Raw genomic sequence first — 23,819 nt, forward strand, 5'->3', positions numbered from 1 at the left:
TCAAAAGGAGGAAAAGGAGGTTTAGATCCACCTCAATCCAGCGTTCTGCTTCTGAGCTGCTGCCGCGGCCTCCACCTCCACTGATCTTTGTAGATTCTTGAACCAGGATGTCAGGGTAACATCAACGGAAGAAGTTCACGGAACAGCTGTGCAAAAACTGAGTGATGACACATCCGAGCCTCTCTGTAACACAGGAGAAAACTGCCCCCCCCTTCTCCGAGAAGGTCATCTGTTTAATGAGTAAAGAAGATCTGGGCTGGGTTCATATGGTTAATTGGAAACTTTAGCCTTGTGAAAAAAGAGATATGGTACTTAATGGTATCGCAGCTCATTGTCCACAATTATTTTCAATTGCCAGACACCATTTTCCAAGGAGTGATGAAGTCTCCCTCTTTCAGTCCCATGGAAGGGCAATCCCTGAACCAGCCAGGCTTTTCATGGGGAAAAACCAGGCTCAGGGTGACATATTTTATATTTCATTATTTTTGTCTTCAAAAAGACTCCAGGAACCTAAGATCAGCATGGTTTTTTTGTCTCTAACATGTAAGAATTGTAAAATGTGGGATGGAGGTGGGTGCTCATTCTTTACCCATCATTCAGAGATGACCCTAACTGAGTGCTCGGGGAGCTAGAATGACTCATAGAAATCACTGGTGAGCAAAGTTGCCACAGACTGGTTTAATTCCCACAGGAAGTGACATGACAGTTTTGTTCTCACCTGGTTGTTTAATTTCTCTTCACATTCATGATTAACATTGCACTGAAGATCCCTCCAGATTCAACCTAGTCTGGGACCCAGATCAGCTGACCCCACACGTCCTCCCCATGGCAGTCTTGCACGGTCAGTTCAACCTGCAATGTTGCACCCCCATCTCAGCAAAGATTCCAGGGCTGTTTTTGAAGAGGGTGGAAGGGAAATGAAGACCCTCTGAACTGACTTTGACAATTTCCAAATACTGATCATATGCAGTATTTGGAAATTGGACAAAGGGTTTCCTGCCATTTGGTCCCGCAATACTTATTCATCCTGACTCCAGAGACCAATCCTCCATCATTAAAGCCCAAATCCTGTGAACAGTTGGAGATAGGAGTGGAGGCGGGGTCGGTCCACAAAGAGATTCCTAGTCATCGCTTGCCCCAACCAGTATATTTACGTGTCTGCACAGTGATGGAGTGCCTCCTCTTTTCCAGGTGTCGGAGAGGGCATGCAAAGGGCATTTTTCCCATCTGTTTTTGGTTCTCATTGGCTTGATTTTAAGTTTCCTTATTGGCTGTTCTGGTTAATTGTTGGTTCTTTCCTCTTCCAGATGGCTGTTTCCTCTATTTTCTTTTTGTTTATGATAATGTCCTTTGAGCTATGGAAAGATGGCCCGTAAATGCTTCCATAATAATTTCAGTATATAATTAATTTAAGCCAATTTGGAATCTAAATTAATTGCAAGCAGGGCTGGGAAGGCCTATTAGATCATCAGAGTTGCAGCAAATTCATACCCAACTGGTTGTAGATTTTAGTTCTTGCACATCAAATCAACACCGCTGCTTCCCACACTAACATCACCAGTGGTAAAAAAAAAGGGACCAAGCACTGTGGAAAGAGGAGGCCTCTCCACTGTGACACTGCTTCCAGGGCCTCCACCTCCACTCTAGTTCCGCCCACTGTTTTCACCACTGAAGGCCTTATTCTGCCCACTGACTAGCAGGGCCTTTTAAAAAAAAACGGTGCCCAAGTAGAAAAGAAAGATTTGACTGGCCTCTCACACTTGCATGCATATACAGACAGACAGACAGACAGACAGACAGACATGCTTTGTAACTTCTCTTGTTCTGGCCTCTCTGTCCTGTTCTACAAACTCTGTAGAGTTAGATCCAACTGAGCCGACTGCAGAAAATGCCGTTCAGTATCCTGGCTCTGCAGAGAAGGGCAACCTGTAAACATGTTCCCAGAATCAACAGGTACAGGAAACCAGTAGGAAAGGGTTCATCAGCACCACCCGCTAAGCCATCTAATTTGGAGGACCAGCTTGCTTTCCCAAACCAGTTAAGGTGCCTGTCAGTGTAGACCTTCTGCTACAGGGCAAGAAACTTCAGAAGCGGTGCAGGGAGACCTTCCTCAGAGCTGCTGTCCAGAGTCAAAACCGGCGTGGAAGGCAAACAAGCCGAACCCCCCACCCCACCCCCGGGACCAGCAATCAGCAGCAAAGCCGAAGACACCCTTACCGTAGGCTTCAGCTGCCATAGCGCAGCAAGGACTTGACGTGGCCAGTTGCTCCCGTGCTAAGAGGGCGCAGCTCTGCTGCCCGCGTGAGCTGCGTCTCTGCTCCCTTGTCACGAACGGGCAGCCCCAGCAGGTGCCAGCGTTTCCACCTGGCGAAGAAAAAGACACAGCCAAAGCTCCTCTGCCAGATCTCCTGTTTCAGCAACGGCCACCAAGGGCAGAACCCGAATAGCCCTTCTCTCTTTTGACCCAAGGCACGTCCAGCTGGGGCAACGGCTCCCCTGCGCAGACCACCCAAAGCCACTTGCTGCGGGAGGAGAAGGGAAAACCCAGGACGAGGATCTGCTCTCCCCCAAGTGAGCAGCCGCTTCAGCCAGCGAGGATTAGAGGACAAATCCCATCTTCTTATCAGGGCAAGGACAGCCACCATTTAGCCCAAAGACCCGGCACTGCTATTCAGCCGGTGGGGGGGGGGGGGGTGCGGCTTGTTACAAGACAACGCCTAGGTTTTCTCTGGTTACCACACTGCTTGCAAGCTCACTTCAGCATGAAATATTCACAGGAATATCTTGTAATCCATGGCCTAATCAAAGCACAGCTATCAGCTCTTGTCCAGCTTTGGACCCTGGAGCACGCCAAGTTACCGGCAAAAGCTTTGCAAGCAGGAGCGCCGTGCGCTCAGGAGAAACACTGCTCCTGCCTTTTCATCCCACAATAATTTTCACGTCACTTCAGTAATCCAGAAAACATTTAATGTATTTTAAAAATGTATACCACCTTATTTTCACTACGTTTTAACTTGTGTTTCTGTAAGGGGTGGGCAGCATCCGTGTATTTGGGGGTGGGGAGAAGCCGAATCTGGCTTCATCCTACCAAGACTGAATGGGTGTGGATTTTAGGGGATGCCAGATCCAGAGATTTAGTCCTGCAGCGGGTTGTGCTTTCCCATTCAAGAGTGGTACGCAATCTGGGGGTCTTTTTCGACCCCTAACTCCTGCTCAAGGGCTGGTGGCAGCTGTGGCCAAGAAGGCTTTGCCCAGCTCCACTTGGTGGGCTAGTTGCACCCTTTCCTGCATTGGGGGGAGCTTCACAAGTCACTTGTGCCCTAGTCACCTCACAATCAATGCGCTGTAGAGGGGCTGCCCTTGAAGACCCCTCAGAAGCTTCAACGGGTCCAGAAGGCAGCGGCCCAGGCAGCAATGGCAAGGCCTTCACACGCTGCATGGGTTCCCAGTTTGCTTCTGGGTGTGATTCAAGATGCTGGTTGTTACCTATAAAGCCCTACATGGCGTAGGGCCTGGTTATTTGAGGGACCGCCTATTTCCCATGGTTCCTACCTGTCTGGAATGAGCTGGCAGGGTTGGTGTCCTCCCGGTCCCTTTGAGTGAAGAATGTCCTCTTTCATGGCCCAGGAAGGGGGGCTCCTCTGTTGCGATACCTGCTTTCTGGAACAAGATCCCCCCCGAGAACCGGATGACTCCCACCCTGACGGAGTTCTGGAAGGCCTTGGAGACCGGGAGGCTTTTCCAGGTCTTGGGGAAGGCTGGAGGAAGTCCGCTGGTCAGATTTTTTTGGGGGGGGGGATTGTTTGAAGAGTGTGTTGTCTGGACAGATGTTGAGGTGTTTACATATTTTATATTGTACATTATATTTTACATACTGTAATGTTTGTTTTAAACTGTGAGCCACCCAGGGTCATCTTGGAGTCAGGCAGCATCCAAACCTAATGAAGTGAATAAAAAACATTCAAATAAACATTGCAAGATCCTTGTAGATTCTTGTTCTTTCCTAAAACATGAAAAAGTAGAAAGCTGCCACTCAGGAGGAGGAAACACGTTATTCGGTTTCTTCCTTGAGCAATAACCTATGAAAAGACATTGACTTCTTTTTAGCGGCGCAGCAAGTGGCAGACAGGAGACACTCGGGGGCAGCAGAGGGTTCAGGGCTTCTGGACCTCTCTGCTGCCTTCGTGGGGTTGTCTGCGGTTTTGCAGCCCACACATGATAATCCTTGGTCTGGATCAGAGCGAATCAACCCAGATTGGACTGGATCCAAACTGTCACCGAAACGGATTAGCAGCCAAAGGGTTGTGGACAACCACCGCCCAGAAAATTAGACAGAAAACACGCATACATACGAATCCCATATGCAGCCCGGCTTCCCCTTGTTCCAGTTGGACTGAAGCGCCTATTGAGAGTAAACCTGGGCACGTTTCCACCAACAAATGCATTTGTTTATTTATTAAAAATGGATGCCAAATATGCAAGGCGTCCAAAGATTCCAGGCTGCTTGCACCTAATAAATCATAGTAATTCATTATTCATAAACAAGTCTTCAGAACAAACAACTAACATCAATTAAAAATAATTAGAAATTAAACTAGCCTTGACAGTCAGAAACTCAAATTAAATTGAGTTAAAAAATGCCACCAGCCCAATGAAATAAGATCTTAGACATTAAATGCACAGTGAAAAAGAACTGTTCTTGCTACCCACTGAAGAGCATGCAATCTGGGGGGCAACCTGACCTTGGTGGGATGGGAGGGGGGACGTTGCCACCAGGAAAACCTGTTTCCAGGATGCACAGGGCAAGCAGATTCTGGCCTGTAGATAACCAGGACTCAAGTCACCAAGGGGTTTTATAGGACATAACCAGCATGTTATTTATTTAATCAGTGTATTAACTGAAGACAGATGGGCAACTCATGCAGTGCTGGCATCACAGGGGGTTCCCTGCTGGAACAGCCCTCAGCCACCGGGAAGTGGGCTCCTCACCCTGCAGTGATTAGCGTTTCCAGCGATCTGCAAGGCAGAGCAAAATCCGGAGAGGCCGAGGGCATCGGTTCCTGCCCCCAGGGCTTCCTGTTCCAAAAGGGCCACAGCTGGTGGAAAAGCCCCTTCCCTTCCCCTAGCCACAGCTCCTACCTGTCAGTCAAGAGCAGCTGTGGGTCCAGGAGAACCCCCAAGTCACAAAGCTGCTATTTCAAGGGGGAGCATCTCTGCCAGAGCTGTCATAGGACCAGGGCCAAGCTCCTCCATCTTGAGCTTCTTTCATCCCGTCCAACATCTCACGGCCATCAAACGCCAAGTGAGAAGGTTCACCGCAGTGCCTGCTCGGCAAGGGGTGGCAATAGATGCCGGGCCCTGAACCTCTCCCAGCAGTTTCATACAGGCGGGAAAGAACTCTGTGCCATGTCTTGTGGCGGTTCATGACGGAGCGGCCGGAGGCTCAACTCCTCGTCACCCCTCAATCAGTACCAACCGGCAGTGACTGCTCAGGAAGGAGTGGACGTATCGTAGCCCCTCAGCCCTCCCAGGCAGTGCAGAAGCACGCTGGGGCTGAGGGAAGCTGCCAAGAGGACAGGCCTTTGGATGCCCTCCAACCAGGCCCCACAGAGGTGACCAGTGCAGTTTCCAGATCGGAAGCCCGAGGGGGAGGCTGCCAGATGACCCACCTCCTCCACAGTTCTCTGCTGCTGTTGGCCGCGTGAAACACTGTTATGTGCCTGTGGAACGGACACGCTGGTGAGAGGACCGCTCGAAAAGAAAAGTTAACGTCGGGGTAGAAACAAGTAGTTAACATTCATGACTATAAATTAAGATTGCTTGCAAACGAAAGCCTCCCCTTTGTAAAACTCTTCTGAGCTCCACCTCTGAATGCAATATTGGAGCCATTCCCTCACACACAAACCACTCTGTTGCATACACACACACACGTACACACAGCTCCCCACAAACACTCGCTTAGAGAAAGTCTGGGAAGCTGAGCCGAGCAAGCGGAGGTCTGCCGTAAGTCCCACGGGGTTCAGCCGTGCTTACTTCTGACCTGTGCAGTTAACATGCCGGCTTTGTGGTTCTCTCCTTCCCGTCCACAGGCCAGGGTTCCTTGCAATGGAGAACCTTTCTCTGCCTCCGGCCACGAGAAATTACTCCCAGTGATCTACAAAGAGCCACAAGACTCCTCCCTGTTCCCCTTGCAAACAAACCCAACACGGCTAAAAATTACCTTGTCACAGATCTCAGTCTGAACTACTAAGGTATTTCTTCTAGAGATTGGGGGAAACAGTCCATAATTTTAAAAACCGAAAAAGGAGAAACTGAAGCTGATTTATTTTGTGCACTGAATTCTGTACTAGCCTTTTTTGGGCATGAATGTCACATTCTTGACATAGTGTGCAAAATGTGTTCAAACTGTCTGTCAGTGTTGAGGAATAAATGGAATTATTAGCATGTTATAAATTACCTGGGTGATTAAGGGGGTGGTCAGGCTATAAGCCAATTAAATCATTAGTCCAAATTTAGATTGAATATAATAGAGAAAGTCAAGGGCTCCGGAGACTGTCATGTTCATGACTGCAATTGTTTTCCTCCAAAGGGCAGCTGACAATGCAGATGTTGACACTGATATTACGAACTATTCTTCTGTCTGTGGGCAAGAAGCAGAGCAAGAGGCGCTGCTGGTGAATGTGATGCTGGATTATTTTTTCAGGGAACACAAACTACTGTTCAGCAAACTTTTTCCAGAAAAGAACCTGCTTGACTGAACAACGAAACTTGGGAAAATCTACCAACATATTTGGTGCAACAGAAACAGTCAGTACTCCCTGATTGATTGGAAAGAGCAAGATTTCTAACATCAACAACTTTTATCAAAAATGTCAAAAAACCCCTAAACAGCAGCAACAACAACAAAAAAAGGGAGGGAGGAGGACTCATCTTAATGCAGGGGGTTTCCAAATGTTGTGTTACTATATCCTTGTAAAATAAATGCATTTCTGGGACCCCTTGTCTCCTGAATAAAGCAGAGGATTTCACTGGAGTTAGTGAAAAAATGTCAGGCAAGACATATTTTTAAAGTAATAATTAAATTTTAATCTAGATAGCCCAAACTTAGTGGTGCAAGAAAAGAAAATAGGGTGTCTGGTGGAAGCCACAATGAAGCACGTGTAATCAAGAAGCCACTGCACAAATGACATGTATGGCCTCCCTTGTCCTCCCTTGACCCCTCGGTAGATGCCCAGGACCCCTTCCTGGAGTAAAACCAACTGTTTCCCTGGGGGTCTTGTGGGGCAAGCTATACATATCCTACTAAATCGATTCACCCCGGGGTTTCTCAAATGTTGCGGCCCTGCAACTACCCGCTGGGCCTGTTGGAAGCCAGGTGGGAGCCCCAAGGGAGTTTGGACAGAAATCCCACTTTGCTCGGATAAGCCTCATCAGGTTTTTAAAACCTTGCTTGTGGCTTTGTGTTTCAACTTGTACTTAACAATAAGCAGATTTATTTCTGAAAATGGCAGTTGGAGCAAGCATGGGGAACGATGGAGCTTGTCTGATAACCTGAAAGAATGGCAGAGGGCAGATGATGGCTCGTTCCCAAATTGGCAGAAGAAGAGAGACCGACGCTTCACCCTTCATCACCGAAGTATTACAGAACGTGATGAAAACTAAAACAACATGAATAAATGGATTATGGACAGGAGCTTTGAAGGTGTACCTTTTCAATTATATGTATTTAAATTATGATCAATGAAAGATTTTTTTAAAAAAACCAGGATAATAAAAAACAAATGTACAAAAACTAGAAACTGCACAGAAGGAGATGTTAAAAAGTGAGTAACAGGTACACTAGTTATGTTACAAAGTGGTACAAGCTTTTAAACTCAGAACTTCGGTATGAAATGTCATTTCTAGACAGAGATTATATATTGAACGACCAGAATCTGAAAGGGATCTTCAAGTCTCTTTGCAGTGCTTCAGTATTTTGTTACAGGAAAGCTGGTGGTCAACTTGCCAGCTTGGTCACAATCCTTCCAGCCCAATCTAGGAAAAATCAATTAATAGAATGCAGTTCTAATGGCTTATATTGCCAACAGTGAAACATTTCTATAGTAAATGCTTGTCTCGTCAAATGAGAACCGAAGGGAATTTTATACCATAAAGCATTCCAAGCTGAATCATCCAGAAGACATCCAAATTCCAATTTCCCTCTAGCTTGAAGGTTTGCAAGACAGGCTGCAGAGTTCCGTTTAAGTTTAAATAATGAGAAAAAACATCGTTCAGATGTCCTTAATGTTCCTGATGTCATAAGTTGAAGAAGAAACAAATGCTCTTACTTTTTACTGAAATCACTCGGAATTTGTAGCCTGTCCTTCTGCACTATTATATTCAGCAAAGACAGGTTTCCTTCAATTGCCTGTGAAGGCCTCTGTCTTCCCATTCCTTGCAGTGGTCAAATTTATCCTGCATTTAAAACGTGGCTGGTTAAGAAATGGCAGAAGAGGAGCGCATCTCCTCCAGCAGCCAACGCCCAGATAAGCAGAAACAACCAGGGAAAAAACACTGTCCTCATCAAGGAACCCCCAGGAGCAAGCCATATTCCCACCCAGACCGGCAGGGCAAGCTACGATGCACGAACAGCCAGCAAACCCCCCTCTCCTCTGCACGAGGAGGTTGCCTGCTAAAGAAACGTCTGTAGGAAAGCAACCAGGCTCAGAGAGCACCAAGAAATGGACATTACAAGCAGGGGCTGGGCAGAGGGCGGGAGGGCAGGGGCGTAATTCTAACACGCTTTTCCAGGTCCCCCTTGCCTTGCCGTGCACGACATTTCTTCACGGTGTGGTTCTGACGTCCAAAGTGACTGGGAAGAAAGGAAACTATCATTTAAAATCGGTTCTGCATATTTGTTCTGGATAGGAAAGGAACCGAATTGTAGGAGCCCGTGGCTCTGCTCCCGTTTGATTTAAGTCAGTGATTTAGTTCAGACTGCTGAACTGAACTGGCAGTTTAAGGTGATGCAGAACATTAAGTCGACTCAGAAAAAAAGGGGTTTCCACTGAATCAGTTTGGAGGCCTCCAATTCAATTTAATTATTTGATCTTACTTTCCAGTGTGATTCAGAGATTTTCTCAAAGCGGCTTCAGATCAGATCGGCTTCAGGCAGAAGCTCAAAACCAAAGCTTTTTAGTCTTTGAAAATGCGCAATTCATCCATTTCTTTGACATCTCTCTGCTCATATCTCCCACATATTTAGCTGAGATTGTACTGTGTCCATACTTTTAAAAACCAGGACTGGTCTACAAAAGCAGTCTTGAAGAGGATCAGGTTCAGCGTGGAGCTTCTTGGAGACCATGGATCGGAGCTCCAATCCTTAGCATCCCTCAGGGCTGGCTAAGGATGGCTGGAGAAATGGGTAGTTGTAGCTTAGCACGGGGCTCCCGGTTCCTCCCTGCCATGGACATTAGCAGCCCAGAGTGCCTTCGATCAGCTTTACCTGATTCACAGTCTAGCTTGCTAAGAAATTCATGCTGGAGTACTGCTGCATTTCACACAAGGCTGCTGGAAATCTTCAGCTGCTTCAGAGCACACCACATCAGACACCACATCTAGAGAATTACACAGCTTGAAGGGGCATTAGGCCAACAGGCTAAGCCCCTTGCTCAGGGCGGGAATCCAAATTAAAGCATGCCGGACATAAGGGTTTCTAGTTGCCTTGCATTTCACTGGGTCTTTGGTTCCACTACTGGGCAGCCATTTCTGTTGCAGAGGCTTTCTCTAACATTCAGTTGGTGTCTTCTTTCCTGTAACTTCAATCCATTACCATGTTCTGCACTTGGGAATGGGAGAATGGCCTTGACTTTCTTCTCTGTGGCATCCTTTCAAGTATTTGAAGAGTGCTATCACAGCCCGATCTTCTTTTCCCAAGACCAAACATTCCCAGACCTACCTCTTCCCGGTGCTTAGAATTTCTCAAAAGATCATCATCACATAAAGATCGTTTTCACGTAAAGATCACCAGCAACTTCCTTCTGTACTTGAGGACACAGTTCACAGTTCAAGGAAATCAAACCAGTACTCGGGGGCAAAGAGTGAAGGACAAGCCCCCCAGTTTAAAACTTGCATCTCTTCTTCCTGCTCTTGGTAATGGGCTTTTGGCTCCTTTCTTGAGCATGGAGGAGACGTGCACCATGCTTTGGCCTCCTCTGGTCTTGGGCCCTTTGCTCTGCCCTTACCTGACCCTGGAGATGGAAAGTCATTCAAAATAAGCAAGCATTCCCTCACCCTAACCTTGACTCAGTCTCATTCCTGTCCCTTTCTTCTGTTCTTCAGTTTCCTCATGGAATATATGCCATCTTTTCAGAGAAGACTGAGCCAAAATAAGAATGTAGGATCATCTTTTTCTTTGTCATCTGCTAGCATTTCTCCTCCTCCTCCTCACGGCGTACACTGCTCCCTTTCTCCCTCTTCTGAAATATATGAAGTTTTCTCTCTTTTTTGACCTTACACTGCTTCACTGATTTCAACTCAGCTCATTATCTCTACAACTCCAGGTTGTCTTCCATAACTCTGCTTTTAAATGACTTGGCCCTCTTCCCGCTTCCTATTTGTACATCTTGTTTTTGCTCTTATATCTTCATTAATTACAGCTACCAGATCTGGCTGAAAAAATCCATTCAACCTGTAGATAGGAGCAAAGAGTTAAGAGTTTTCTACATCTTTCCTGCCACCTGGTCATCTAGACTTTTGCAGCCCAGGTCTGGTAACCCTGCATTAATTTTTGTTTCTGTTTTTAAAAGAAAAGGCAGGCATGCTGTTTTTATATTCTTATTCTCATTGGAATGATCCACAATTGTGCTTTTGATTTTTAAAATTAATACCAATTTAATCTTCTCTTGTCCAAGAGCAGTTTTCTAAGCGGTGGGCTGTACAATAAGCATATTTTTAAAAGGCAGCAATGACTTAGCTGGGGAAGACAATGATGCACAGCCCAGACCTTTCAACAGCTGGAGTTGGTGGTAGGATTGCTTCAATGTAGTAATTCCGTATGACTGACCTGAAGCTGGATGACCTAGAATGGCACTGTGGAGGGCAACCCAGGGCTTGCAGATGCCCCTCATTGCTGTTCATCAGCCAGGCTGACTTTGCTAACAGATGTTGCATCCAACAGCACGTTAAAGGTCCAGCCTCTCTTCCCCACTCCAGTATGTCTTCAGCGCAGGCCTCATCATATTGTGAACCTATAAGGGCCTGAACCCCACCTAACAGGGGAGTTGTGAAAGAAATTTGAGAAACGAAATTTCAGTTGCGATGGCACTGAAACTTGTGTTTGGCAAATCAGACATTTGCCTCAGCTCCTGCTGAAAGACCACCCCGTTTTTCATCCCTGTCTCCCAGCTCCCCACGACGAATTCCAACGGGAAAATTCATTGGGTGTACGTTATAAGGCTTTTGAAAAAAGAAGCTTTTGGGAAAAATCACGTTTTAGTCAAATGTTTTATTCAAGCTTGTAACAGAAGCCAGATAACTCTGATCTGAGTCAGAGTTAGTCACTCACCATAAAAGTAACTGAAATGAGAATAACTATATGCTGAAATCATTGTATTAGTTCATCCCATGGGTTGAAGTCCTTTGATGGAATACTGACCCAAAACAGTACTCCGAATGATGTGAATTCTTTGGGCTTTCTCAAAATACCCTGAAACAGTCAAAAGTAAAACATCCAAGCTATGCGGTTTATTGCTTGGGTTGGGTTACATCGCTTTGATTAGACCAATATCAAAATCCTCCCAATGCCCAAAGGAAATTAAAAGCAGATTGTACATTTTCTGGCGTCTGGATAAAAAGTTTGACAGGCATAAGCTCCCCGTTACGTGATCACGGCTGGCATTTCCGAGAGAGGCATTCGCACTCTCTGGCATTAAGCACTTTGTGAAGGACCACGGAGCCATTGGCACAGCGCAAGGGGACGTCCATGGGGTCGGTGACTGTCGCTGAGCAGCAGGTGCACACATCTTCAATGTGGTTCAGGGTAATGTTGTAAATGGCTTTGCTCGTACACTTGCCCTGAAAGAGAAAGGCCAAACAGTTGGCGCCAGGAATCCTGGTTCTGCCCTGAGAACTGCTCGAAGATGTAAAAATGGAGATGCAGACAAACTGTTTCTAGCTGGCGGAAGGAAGGAGACAGGGCAGAGCTGAGTTTGCAACAGCCGTGTGTGCCAAAAGTTGCTGTTTCTGGGCGAGGGTTTCTACACAAATGCACGCAGCCTCAGTCAACAGGCACATCATTATAAAGCACGCGGAGAATAGAGAAGGAATCCAGCGGAGGTGAAAACAAGAGAAGCAGCAATTCACCGAGCATCAGACTTCAGAGCAGATGGTTAATAATGTCCTACAGCTGACGCAGAAGTGGCTGGTGACTAAACAGCCTATTAACAATCATTGTCTAAATGCAGTCCCTTCTCTCCTTCCAGACACTCACAACCATCCACGACTTAAATTATTAACTTGCGACAAAGAACCAGTGGGTTGGACTGACCAACGTTAGGACTCGACACTTCCTTTCTGATTGTGACCCTAGGCCAGGAAACAGCGTTGCTAAGATTTGCACAGCAGCTTATAAAATCCATTGAGAATTTGCTGCTAGTAACGGTCAAACCGTCCAGCAAAAACTTCACCTGCACCCAACTGCCCTGTGGTATTTCTGTCTGTTACGTTCAGTCTGGCAGTCGCTATGCTGAACAGTCTTACTGTCCTGCTCTATCAGCATGGAATAACACGTTATATTTTATTACTTTAATGGCAGCATAGAGTTACTATCTTACACATATTACTGCATTACTATATGCCGTCCTCATATTAACCTGGACACTAATTTATTGCTCTGTGCAATTAGACCCAAGCTCTTTTCGGAAAATACCCTCCTTTGCTCTCACAGACGTTACCTCACAGTAATGGATATTCAGCTGGTTTTCATTCACGCAGTCATCTACTTTCACAAATTCCAGCCTGCCTGTGATTTGCTTGCATTCGGGCTCGACACCTGAGGTGCAAGAAGGAAACTCCTGTTAAGGGAGGGCTTCTACCACTTACACAAAGAAAGCAGAGAATTGTACTTCTGGCTAGCAATAAACTGCTCCCTGCAAAATTAACAGTGCAGTGATGATCAGCTGGCAGTAGTTTTAGCTTATATTATTTTAATATATTATGATGGTGGGTCGCGCAGTCAGCCAGATGTTTAGACTGGGTATGGCATTTTTGTCCACCTAGCCAGTCCTTCCCAAGGACCGGGGATAGGCAGATGTTGTTTGTTGGCGTTAAAGGTATCGTCGTAGGATGGAGGCTGTTCCAAGCAAAGCCGCCTTCTGCAATGGACCGATGGTGATTTTGGCAATGCTGATGGTCTTCAAGGGGTGCTCCAGATGTTTTGGGATGGCACCCAAGGCACCTATTACTACTGGCACTATCTTTGCTTTCTTTTGCCATAGTTTTTCTACTTCTATTTGCAGGTCTTTGTATTCTGTGATTTTTTCCAGTTCTTTCTCTTCTGTTCTGCTGTCTCCAGGTATTGCAATGTCCACCATCCAGACTTTTTTGTCTTTCTTATCAACAATTGTTGATGATGGCAAAGTTAGCTTTCGCTATTGCTACTATTAGTGCATGACATGCAACTACCTTTAAACTTTTAAAAATTGCTTAGACACATAGGTGCGGATGTTACATTCTTCTTCCCTCGGCCACGATACCTGACATTCATCTGCCTTTGGGGCAATTTAGAGCTGATAGAAAGATGCTATCCCCAGATAAAGATGCATATTAAAAACAAGTAGACTAGCCTTACAAGCTTCTTTAAAATGGTGACAAAGAGCATTACAGAGTATTCAGAGCTGATCTCTGAGCATACTTCCTCATGAATTTGTCTTTCCCCATCTAACAGGCATATCCTTTCAATGGGAATAGTGACCTTTTCTGTACTAGTCCATATGCACTGCCTACTTAATATTGTAGCACTGGGTATTTTTACTGGTGCCATCAAAATGTATGTAGCAACATGAACACCATCAACAACATTAGATTTATTCTGAATACTCTCACCTTTTGGATTTGACAGCATCTTGTTGTTCCCATAGGTGTCCAGGAACAAGCCACAATGATGTCAAAACATAATCATCTTTCCATAATGACATACTGATACGTATACTACTTGTTCCCAGGTACATGCAAGTTTGGAGCTAATAGACACCCTCCCCCCAAAATGAAATGGGGCCAAATCAGAATAAAAATAGAAGTGCAAACAGCTACTGGATCATAAAAAGTCAGCTCTAAATCCTGTGCAAAAAGAGCAGACTGAGCTGAATCTGTTGAAAAGTCCCTTGTTCAAAGGCCGAATGAGCAAACGCAAAGTGTTTGCATCTCGTAATGAATCAGAGAGACAATGGGGTCAAACAATGGCAGGAGATGCTAGTGTGGTTGTGAACTGGCTGTGCCCATGCCCGGGACGCTAAAACCTTCGCCCACAGATCCAGTGTTCCTGTGCAGGTCTCGGCCAAGAAGCAGCCTCTTCAAAAACAAACACTCGGGACTGCTTTCTGCTGGTCTGAAGTGAGCCCGATAAGCAGCCCAGGAGCAGGGCCCCCGTTCAGCGGGTGCTCCCTTTTCCTTCAGGTGCCCAGTTTCAGGACAGAATGAGGAAATTGCAATGAAGGGGATCCGTGCCCTGCAAATTTCACCAAACCCAGTGGGTCTATAGGAAACACTACAGCATTTGGCAGAACATACAAAATATTGGATGCAGCATGAAAGTATTTCAATCCCATTCTTGCTTTCCCCCAGATCGCTGGGCCTAGGGACCATTTCAGAGAAACTGGGCTCAAAGTATGGCTGACGGACTGCACTAAGAACAGTTGTACTCCTCATGAACAAACTCAGACCATTTTGTCGGAACAAAACTCCACCCGTTTCAAGAGTGGCGGCCATAGGAAATCCAGTGTGCGCCTGCTGCCCCCTCGTTTTACAACCCATGGCCCTAATGTTGATAAGTGGACAGTCTGTACGGGCTGCTGGGGGTGAATTTAATTTTCTCGATGTTAATTGAAAAACTCCTATCGAAATGTTGGAAGCAGCATTTTGTTTCCTACAGAGGCAATCAGGCCAAGGTTCCCGTTGGAGGTGCCAACTGAAAGGCACGTGACTGAAAGCTGATTGAGAGAAACACGAGATTACGTCTTTTTTTTTTTTTTTAAGAACGTGGACACCCCGATCTCTCCTACTCCTTCAGCTGCCGTGAGAGCAAACTGCTGGAAGGTCACCCAGATACAAAATCTCACCTCCGCCCAAATGCTCTGGGCTTTCTTTCCATTTTTCAAAACCACCTCTTTTCCTCTTTAACATGGGGTGCTTTGAACAGACCACCCCACCATTCTAGAAACAAGCCTGTTAAAGCGACAGATTTTGCAAACACGTTGCTTCGTTTGGCTTACTGTTTCTTCCTCCCCCACCGCCTGTGGGATCACAGCTGCTGTTTGGCTATCACCTCAAGGAAGATTTCAGCAAGCAAGAGGTTAAAGTGGCCACAACCACATTGCCACCGGGAGATGCTTGCTTCCTGGGGCCATGGTCGGAGGCACCCGGAGGATGGCATCTAACTGCTGGCACCTAACAAAGGCGAGTGAAATGTCTTTGGCCACGCTTGATTAGGAGAGCTTTAAACCAAATCTAGAAGGGCCTCAGATAAAAACCCATGCTTTCTGAATTTTAGAAAGCGGGAGCATTGTTGAAAGAGGGCTTTTCAATGAAAAATTAGAATGAAATACTGGCCCATAAAGTTCATGGTCCTTCTGGGCACGCTAAAGCTCAGAGGGTGGGAAATAACTACTGAAGTATTGACCTGCTGATAAGTAAAGACTTAATGGAGACCAAGTGGGAAGACTCCCAAGACTGCAATACAGGAATTAAATGATACAATTTGTTCAGTAAGAAAAGAAACAAGCGAGAGCGAGGAGTTGCACTCTATGTTAAAAATGTCCATTCCTGCTCGGAAATCCAAATGCACTTAGCAGGGTTATGGAAGGAACCAAGTGGAACAAATAAAGACTATATTGTTGTTGGTGTCTACTCTGGCTAAGGAGACATTGTGAACGATGCCTTCTAAACACAAATTGCAGGCCTTTCGGAAAATAGCGGTGATTAATGAGAGTTTATTCCAACAACTTTGTGGAGACAAACTGCCAAGGGAACGCTCCAAAAATGCCTGACTTGTTCTGTTCACAACTTTTCCTTCAGAGGTTGAAGGAAAGTGCAAGAAGATCCGCCCTCTAGGATGCTGAAAGAACAGGGTAAAGACGTGGCAGAATCCTCCTGTATTATCTTTGAGCAAACTTGTGAAGTACCAGGTGAGTGGAGGGGAGCGAATGTTATTCCAATTTTCAAAAAAAGGACAAAAGAAAACACAACAAGCAAACTATAGGCCATTTCTGCTGACAATGATATCTGGAACTGACCATAAACAGATCAATCTGTAAGCACCTTGCAAACAACGAGGTAATTAGTAGACGTTCACGTGGATTTTCCAAAAACAAATATAAATTTTGTTGACTGAATACTCCCTTAATAGATCATGGATAATCTTTAGATACAATTAATCCTTGGGTTGCAACCACTCATTCAGTGACCATTGAAACTTATGATGGTGCTGAATGAGGGGGACTTAGACAGGTCCTCACAGTTGCGGCCATCCCAGCATCCCTGCAGTCACGTGATCGCGATTGGGACACTTGGCAACCAGCTTGGACTTACAACAGTCACAGTGTCCTGCAGTCATGTGATCGCTATTTGCAAGCTTCCCTGCCAGCGTCCCACAAGCAAAGTCAGTGGGGAAGCCGGCAGGAGGTTGCAAGTCACTCCTGCTCCTGCCACTTTTATGCCCGCCTGCCCGCCCGTGGCACCCACCCACTGACTACCTGTATACTCTATTTGGACTTCAGCAAAACGTTTGATAAATTACCCCATGGCATGCTGATTAGTACGCTAGTTTAGTATATGTTGGATGGCATGACAATTAAGTAGACATATAGCAGGCTCAAAGTATGTGCTCCGAAAGTGCTAATTAATGGCTCTTCAGGAAACTGGAAGAGACATATTGAGGGGTGCCATAACGATCAGTCCTGCTTCCTCCCCGCATTAGTATTTTTATTAATGACTTGGAGGGGTTGTTTATAAGATCTGCAGATGAGAATAAATTGAGTGAGATAAAGAACCCTAGAATGCAGAAATAATGCTCAAAACAATCTTTAAGTGTTAGAGAAATGGACTGAACGTAAGAGAATGAAAAGATTTGTCAGAAAAGATGCTACAGGTCTCCTTCTGATTTTTGGCCACTATAGACTGACACAGCTTTCCTCCTACAACATATAGGATGGGTAACAGTATTTGTGGAAAGGATCTTGGATGAGTAAGTAACCACAAACTGAATATGAGTCCGCAGATGGCAAAGGATCAAAAAGGGCAGATGCAATTTGTAACTCATATCCCATTTTACTCTGCTCTGGACAGTTTCCACCCTGAGGACTGACCTGAGTCCTGAGCACCACACTTTAAGAAGGGTCCAGTTCAGAATAAGGAAATACAGGTTATCAGGAGATTGGAAACTAAGTCCTGTAGAAAACAACTGAAGGAGCTGAGCATGTTTTGAAGACTGGAGGATGATAAGTTGCCACTTTTCAAGGCCCTGAAAGACTGTCCCACAGAAAAAGGATAAGACCTGTCTTCTATCATCCCAGAATGATGATTTAAGTTACAAGAAGGCAGATTCCACTGCAGTGTTAAGGGGAAAAAATCCTAATTTTCAGCAAGTCCAGTAAGAGCAGTTTGACAGAGCAACCAAGGATTCAGAGACATTTTGGATTCCCCTCATTCAAGCAAGAGTAGTCAGCCATCTCTCCGGGATGCTTTGATTGGAGGATTACTGCTGTAATGAATGGAAGTGGTGGGAGAGATCAGCTGCCAGATCTTTGACGCTGATGGTGACTTTGGAGATCACCTTATCCCACGTGCACTACCCAGAACTAGGGCCAGATAAATACCAGATGGGGAATGGAGTCTTTCATTAGCTAGAGTAATTGAGGTTAGTCACATCCCAACGTAATGCTGAGACACCAGCTCTCCATCAGCCTGGGAAGGTAGGGGATCCTTGGTTTCAGTCAAGAAGGCAGAGCTGAAAAGAGGACATGGCAGCTGGCTGGTGCAGATGCTCCAAGGGCAGAGTCAAAAAATGGCAGGGACACTTGTGGAAGTACAGGGGGTGCTTGAGAAAGTCCACCTCTGTTGAATTTCCACTAGACTGTACATCTCCTCGGAAAAACACTAAAGCTTCCAGACCAAAACAGAAGAACGGTTATGCCTCAAACATTTTTCATGGCTCAGGTTGCCCTAAACACACTCTTGTTATGATCAACGTTGTAAAGGCTGCAAATTTATTGCTGCAAAGCAAATCTGTCAGCAGTTCGCTCTGTGATTTAGTGACCTTCACTGGCCTCTGCAGCTGCCACCTTTTCGGACCACAATAAGGTTGTCAGATCTGGGTGCGAAGAATTAGAACCTCCCGTGTCTCTTTGTTGCCCTCTAGTGGCTCTCTGGATTCTTGCTCCCGGATCTGGTGGCCCCAGTGCTGGTGGTGGAGGCTTCATTTGCTGATCCTCTCCTTTTATCTTATAGCTTGTGGTGGTCCAAACGGTTCAAATCCAGCAGCAGCGGATGAAGCTCAGGAGGGACAAAGATGGGCACAGACAAACCCAAGGAGACTACAGAAAGGGGGCTGCAAGTGCAGACCATGGACGAAAGGAGGGGGTCCTTTTTAGCACTCAGAAAGACAGGCAGGAAAAGAGAAAAGGAGCTTGGATTAGATGACCGATTTGCCCAGAAAGCAACTTAATTCTTTTTCACTTCATTTTTCCCCCCTGGATCACAACGACTCCTCATTTAGACATATGTGAGCAGAGCAGATTTTGTATAAACAGGGAAATTCTCTGAAATTTCTACTGCTTCCCAGCAAACATTCCTCATTCAGAACACCAAAACGGATTATCCGCATGGTTCTTCTCAACCCTCTGTTTTGTTGTTTTCTGTTCTGTGGAATTTTTCTCATGTCAATAAATGTTTCTCTGGGCCTTTTAATATTATGGCCACATCTGTTTTGGGTAAAGGTTCATGAACATCTTTCCTTAAGCATCCTCGTGCTTTAATTCTGGCAGACAAGATAAAAGCCTTGTTAACTGAATTAGCCAGAGAACACCATTCAGCGGTGATCTGTTAACTCAAGAGCTTACCGACCTTCATTTCTTAAGGCTGGAATGCGATAATATCTGGGCAAGCAACGACAAGAATTATCTTGGAGTTGACTTCCCCAAACTGGGGTTTTGTTACAGCAATTACTGGGCCAATGTCAGGATGCCTCCTGGACAGACCATCTTTTATTTATTGACAGATGAAACGAACAAAAGGAAGGACGAGAGAGGCAGAACGGAGGGCAAAGAGGTGCTGACATTTTGACCTTGAAACAAGGGATGGTTTTCAGTGCTAAACAAATTCTGTCATTATCCACCATATAATTTGGCAACCTAAGCTTTTATTTAGGGTCATTGAAAATCTAGCTTTGGGGTTGATGGAGGAAAAAAAGTATTCAGAGAAAAATCTCTTTTAAGACACAGACACATTTCCCAGACTTCTGACAGCTTTCTTTATCTGACACCGGAGCAGATACCACACCAGAGTCGAAGGGCAGCTGAAGGCACCCGCGAAGGAGGCCACCCCTGAGTTTCTGCAAAAACCCTGATCTCAGCTGGGTTCAGAAAGGAGGCAAGGCCAGCGTAGTAACTCACTCTGACCCCACTGTTTCTATTTTATTTTATTTTATTTTATTTTATTTTATTTTATTTATTTTAAACAGACTTATAGAGCCACCCATATTGCAGCAACAACCCTGAGTGGCACACAACCCCCAAACCATGAAATAAAAAATCCATAAAATCTCTATAAAAAACCCATGGCACCCCAGGGCAGCACTGTCTCAGGCATCTATGCACCATCTTGCTGGGCCCCAGCTTCATCCTCCCCCAACGCCGCTTAGGGGGAAATGAAATGACAGGGTCTGGACAGCCACTCACATCCTCAGGCCAGGACATCAGAGCTGCCCACGGCCACCCGGGCCTCCTCTGGTGGATCCGTGGTCCTGGGGGCGTGGCAACAGCAGGGAATATGGTGTGGTGAGGTAGAGATATGGAGTTGAGCCAAAGCTCTCCTTGCACAAATAACCCTTCCCAGAGCAGAGGAAGCCCCGGGCTCAGCTAGACTCCGTTAGGGGCTGGGAAGCCTCAGGCGCAAGCGGTGCCCAAGCAGGAACAAGGCAGTGGAAGGCTGAGCCCAGGAATGCTGACCAGGGCAGCCAGGCATTAGCAAGCAGTCACCGGTTTCAGACGGTGGGGCAGCCTGCTTTCTTCAGCCCTCTGCTTCAGCTCAAGGGCACCACTGTATGTGAACCCACTACCTCACCTGTCTCACCTTATTGCCACACACGTGGACACGCATTTTGAATCGATGACTCAAAAGCAAATTGGCAGTACATTATAATTTGCATCGGTCTAGCAAGAGGGCCCTTAACCCCTTCCCTCTTTAGGCTTCCCTTACCTCTGGTAGACATGAGTCAAACGACTGGTACTGCCAAGAAGGGGCGCTGCTCTCCTCCGGTTGAAAAGAGCTGAAACATCCTCCTACAGGGACCTCTCCGCTGCAGCGGGCAGAAGGACGCCGGGGTGTCTCCGCTGCCACAACGCCCTGCCGGGCACTTGGCTCCCTTGCACTGCAGCCGCCGGGTCCACCTGGACCGAAGGACTGCGAACTGATGCCTTGCCAAGCAATGGGCATCCATAACAATGATGTAAAAGCACTACCAGGCGAGGCTCTGCAGAGAGGCTGCTGGGGCCTGGCACCCACTTCTGAGTGGAACTGCCCAGCCCAGCTAGACGCCGAGAGGAAAAAGCAAGACCAGAGCAGGGCCTCTGCCAGAGATACAGCAAGAAACGTCCATTATGGGTGCACGCTCTGGATACACAGATGCTTTGAGGGCTTGATTTATTAATCCCTCATCAGCTGCATGAGCTTCCTCCCCAACTCAGAGCAGTGCGGCCACACGTAGCTTGGGAACGGCTAGCTCTAAACAGGACATGCGTCTAGGCCTGAAAGGGCCACTGAGACCTTCGCACCCAGACCCCCGCTCAGTGCAAAGAAACACTCCAGACAGAAGCCTGGCCAGCCTCCATAGCCAGGCATCTCACAGTGGGTACCCCCCAACTGGCACTGGCATCTAAAGGAAGGGCACGTGGCAAAGGGTGCGTCACATGCAAACTCTGTTCCTTACGTACATGTAGGTGATGCTGCTAAACAAATGCAGAAGGGCATTGTCAAGATGATGCCAAGAGGACATGACAACACACGTTTCGTCCTCTTGGCATCATCATGGCTCGGAACGACAGACGTGACCCTCTAACCTCCATTTCCACACTGCTCTTTTCACCTTTATCAAAGCCACGTACATATTCAGAAATACGTTACAATCTTGTACAAGATTAAGGAGATTTAGGTACTTACATGTTTCACAGCAGGTATTGCCCAGTTTTGTAACTTTGCCCTAAGGAAGAAGACGACAACACACCCTTTAAGATAAATGTATACGTGTGTCCATGTCTAGAACTCTCTTAATGCAAACTTTAGCTGTTTATTCATTTCTTTCCAACGTATGTATGCCATTCAGTTCCAATGGCTCTGAGACACGACCAAGAGGGTTTTTTTTTTAATTTTTGCACTTTTTACCAAAAAAAAAAAAAAAAATCATATCATGCTGGAAGAAAGTGCCGCTGGAAGCCTATAGAAAGAATTGTGGGATAACGACACAAGATTTTTATTTTTTTTTAGAGTGGAGAATTCATTAAATTTACTGAAAACCAAACTCTTCTGCAGTTAGTCAGTAAAATGACCGTAAGGGCACAACGATATATGAAAAAAACATGACGGGTTCATCCCCCCCGCCCGTGTTGTTTCTTATCTGGTAGGGATAAGATGCTACTTCAGAAGTTTGCAGGGTGCTTACAAATTTCATACCATTTGGATTGAAAAGAGCAACATTTTAGACCAGTGTTTGTCAACTTTGGCAACTTTAAGATATGTGGACTTCAACTCCCAGAATTCCCCAGCCAGCATGGCTGGCTGGGGAATTCTGGGAGTTGAAGTCCACATATCTTAAAGTTGCCAAGGTTGACACACACTGTTTTAGGAGAATAAGATACAATTGTGCTCCACTGGAATTTATAGGAAATCTTCCTCACCCCCTTTTAAATGTACTTCTAAAATGATTTTCTTAAAAAAAATCAAAGCTGATGGAATTTGGCAAGTATAAAGCTCTGGGTGGAAAAGTTACCGCTAATGGCGATTGATAGGTCTTTTACGGAATATAGACACTCTCTTTATGCCTTATATCGCTGAAATGATGGAGTACATGACACGTTCACGACTGCAGAGACAAGGCTACACAGGAAGGAGAAACTCAGATCAGATAAACATGAATCAATTTTTATCTGATCTGAATTACATCCGGTCTCCTTCTTTACTCCATTAAAAACAGCACGTGTTTCAGAATTAAATTCCAGCAAAGTCACCAAGTGGGTTGACTCTGCTAACAAGCCAGCCAGGAAAATGAATCGCATCTCCAAGAAGTGAACGAACCTCCTTTTTCATTGATGAGACACCATAAAACACAACTTGAACACACTGCGACAACTACTACCACTTGAAAAGCGTCCAACGAGACGTTGATTCAATACTTACTCCTTCAGCTAAGCATTTCTTAGAATCAAATGGAGGGCAACCAGTGATCTTCCTCTCCCAGATAAAGTCGCCTTTCTGGTTCACCTTGCAAAGATGAGTGTCACATCCATCTCGGACTGTTTCATTTGGCTGTAGAAGGATCCACACTTTTTGTTAAAATGAGGTTTTAACAGGCCAGAGGGGGGCGGTGGTTGTTTTTTTTTAAGATACAAAAAGGCACCAAAGAAAATCCGAAGCCCATCTGACACGTTTACAAAAGCTCGATTATTCTTTGTGTGTATTTGTGGGACATACACTTATTCCCTGATGTGTGCGTTATGTGGAGCATAACACATGTTTGAGATGGAAGGCTTGGCAGAGCCGGGCAGGCATCGCGCGTTGGGTGCATCCTGTGACGATGAGGATGATGGAGGCCTTCAGCATTGCTTGCCACCTGTGCCTGAAAGCTGCCTAATGAATATATGATTGGGCTTTACTATTCAGATCTAACCCAAATAATAGATGCAATGCATTTACTAGGCCATCTCATATTTTTTATTTATCGCTTCACTTTGTTCCATGTTTAAGGTAGCTAAGAAAATTTAAAAAAACAATAAATTAAAAGGATTAAAAACCAAATGCTGCTAATATTAAAATTAGTGGAGGACTGAAAGGAACGTGACAAAAGAGATGAGTGCATTTCCTCCACATCCCAAGTGGGCAATCTTGTGTCAGCAGCATCTGTTCTGCAGGTCTTAACACCCAGGAGAATTGTGACAGGGCAGGTTCGTGGGCCAGTCGGCCCTGTGCCGTATGGGGTTTGAGGGTCAGTGTCAACTCTTTTGACTGTGACAGGTAAGCAACCGGCAGGTCCTTCAGGACCAGAATCGGGTGAATCAGGTGATCCTTGGAGTGCAACACTCAAACCAGGATTTGCATAACTCTTTTCAGATCTGACTGGCTGAAGAAGGGTCATGCTA

The 23,819-nt window shown here is 45.8% G+C and overlaps 1 protein-coding gene across 2 annotated transcripts in view; it reads right to left on the bottom strand.

The window, feature by feature from the left end:
• Positions 1-11,465: 11,465 nt before the first annotated feature.
• The window catches only part of VWF (von Willebrand factor), a 139,974-nt gene continuing 127,620 nt past the window's right edge, over positions 11,466-23,819 (bottom strand). For both annotated transcript variants that reach the window (XM_088145230.1, XM_088145182.1), the window contains exons 49-52: positions 22,861-22,989; positions 21,628-21,667; positions 12,933-13,030; positions 11,466-12,054 (exon numbers count right to left, since the gene is read on the bottom strand). In XM_088145230.1, coding sequence (XP_088001356.1) covers positions 11,866-12,054; positions 12,933-13,030; positions 21,628-21,667; positions 22,861-22,989 — 456 coding nt within the window. In that variant the 3' untranslated portion in view covers positions 11,466-11,865. The remainder of the gene's footprint in view (positions 12,055-12,932; positions 13,031-21,627; positions 21,668-22,860; positions 22,990-23,819) is intronic.

This window comes from Python bivittatus, unplaced genomic scaffold (genome assembly GCF_059951505.1).
Source record: "Python bivittatus isolate LINGU-HERP-01145 unplaced genomic scaffold, Pbiv_v1 ctg000010_np1212, whole genome shotgun sequence".
Taxonomy (NCBI): Eukaryota; Metazoa; Chordata; class Lepidosauria; order Squamata; family Pythonidae; genus Python; species Python bivittatus.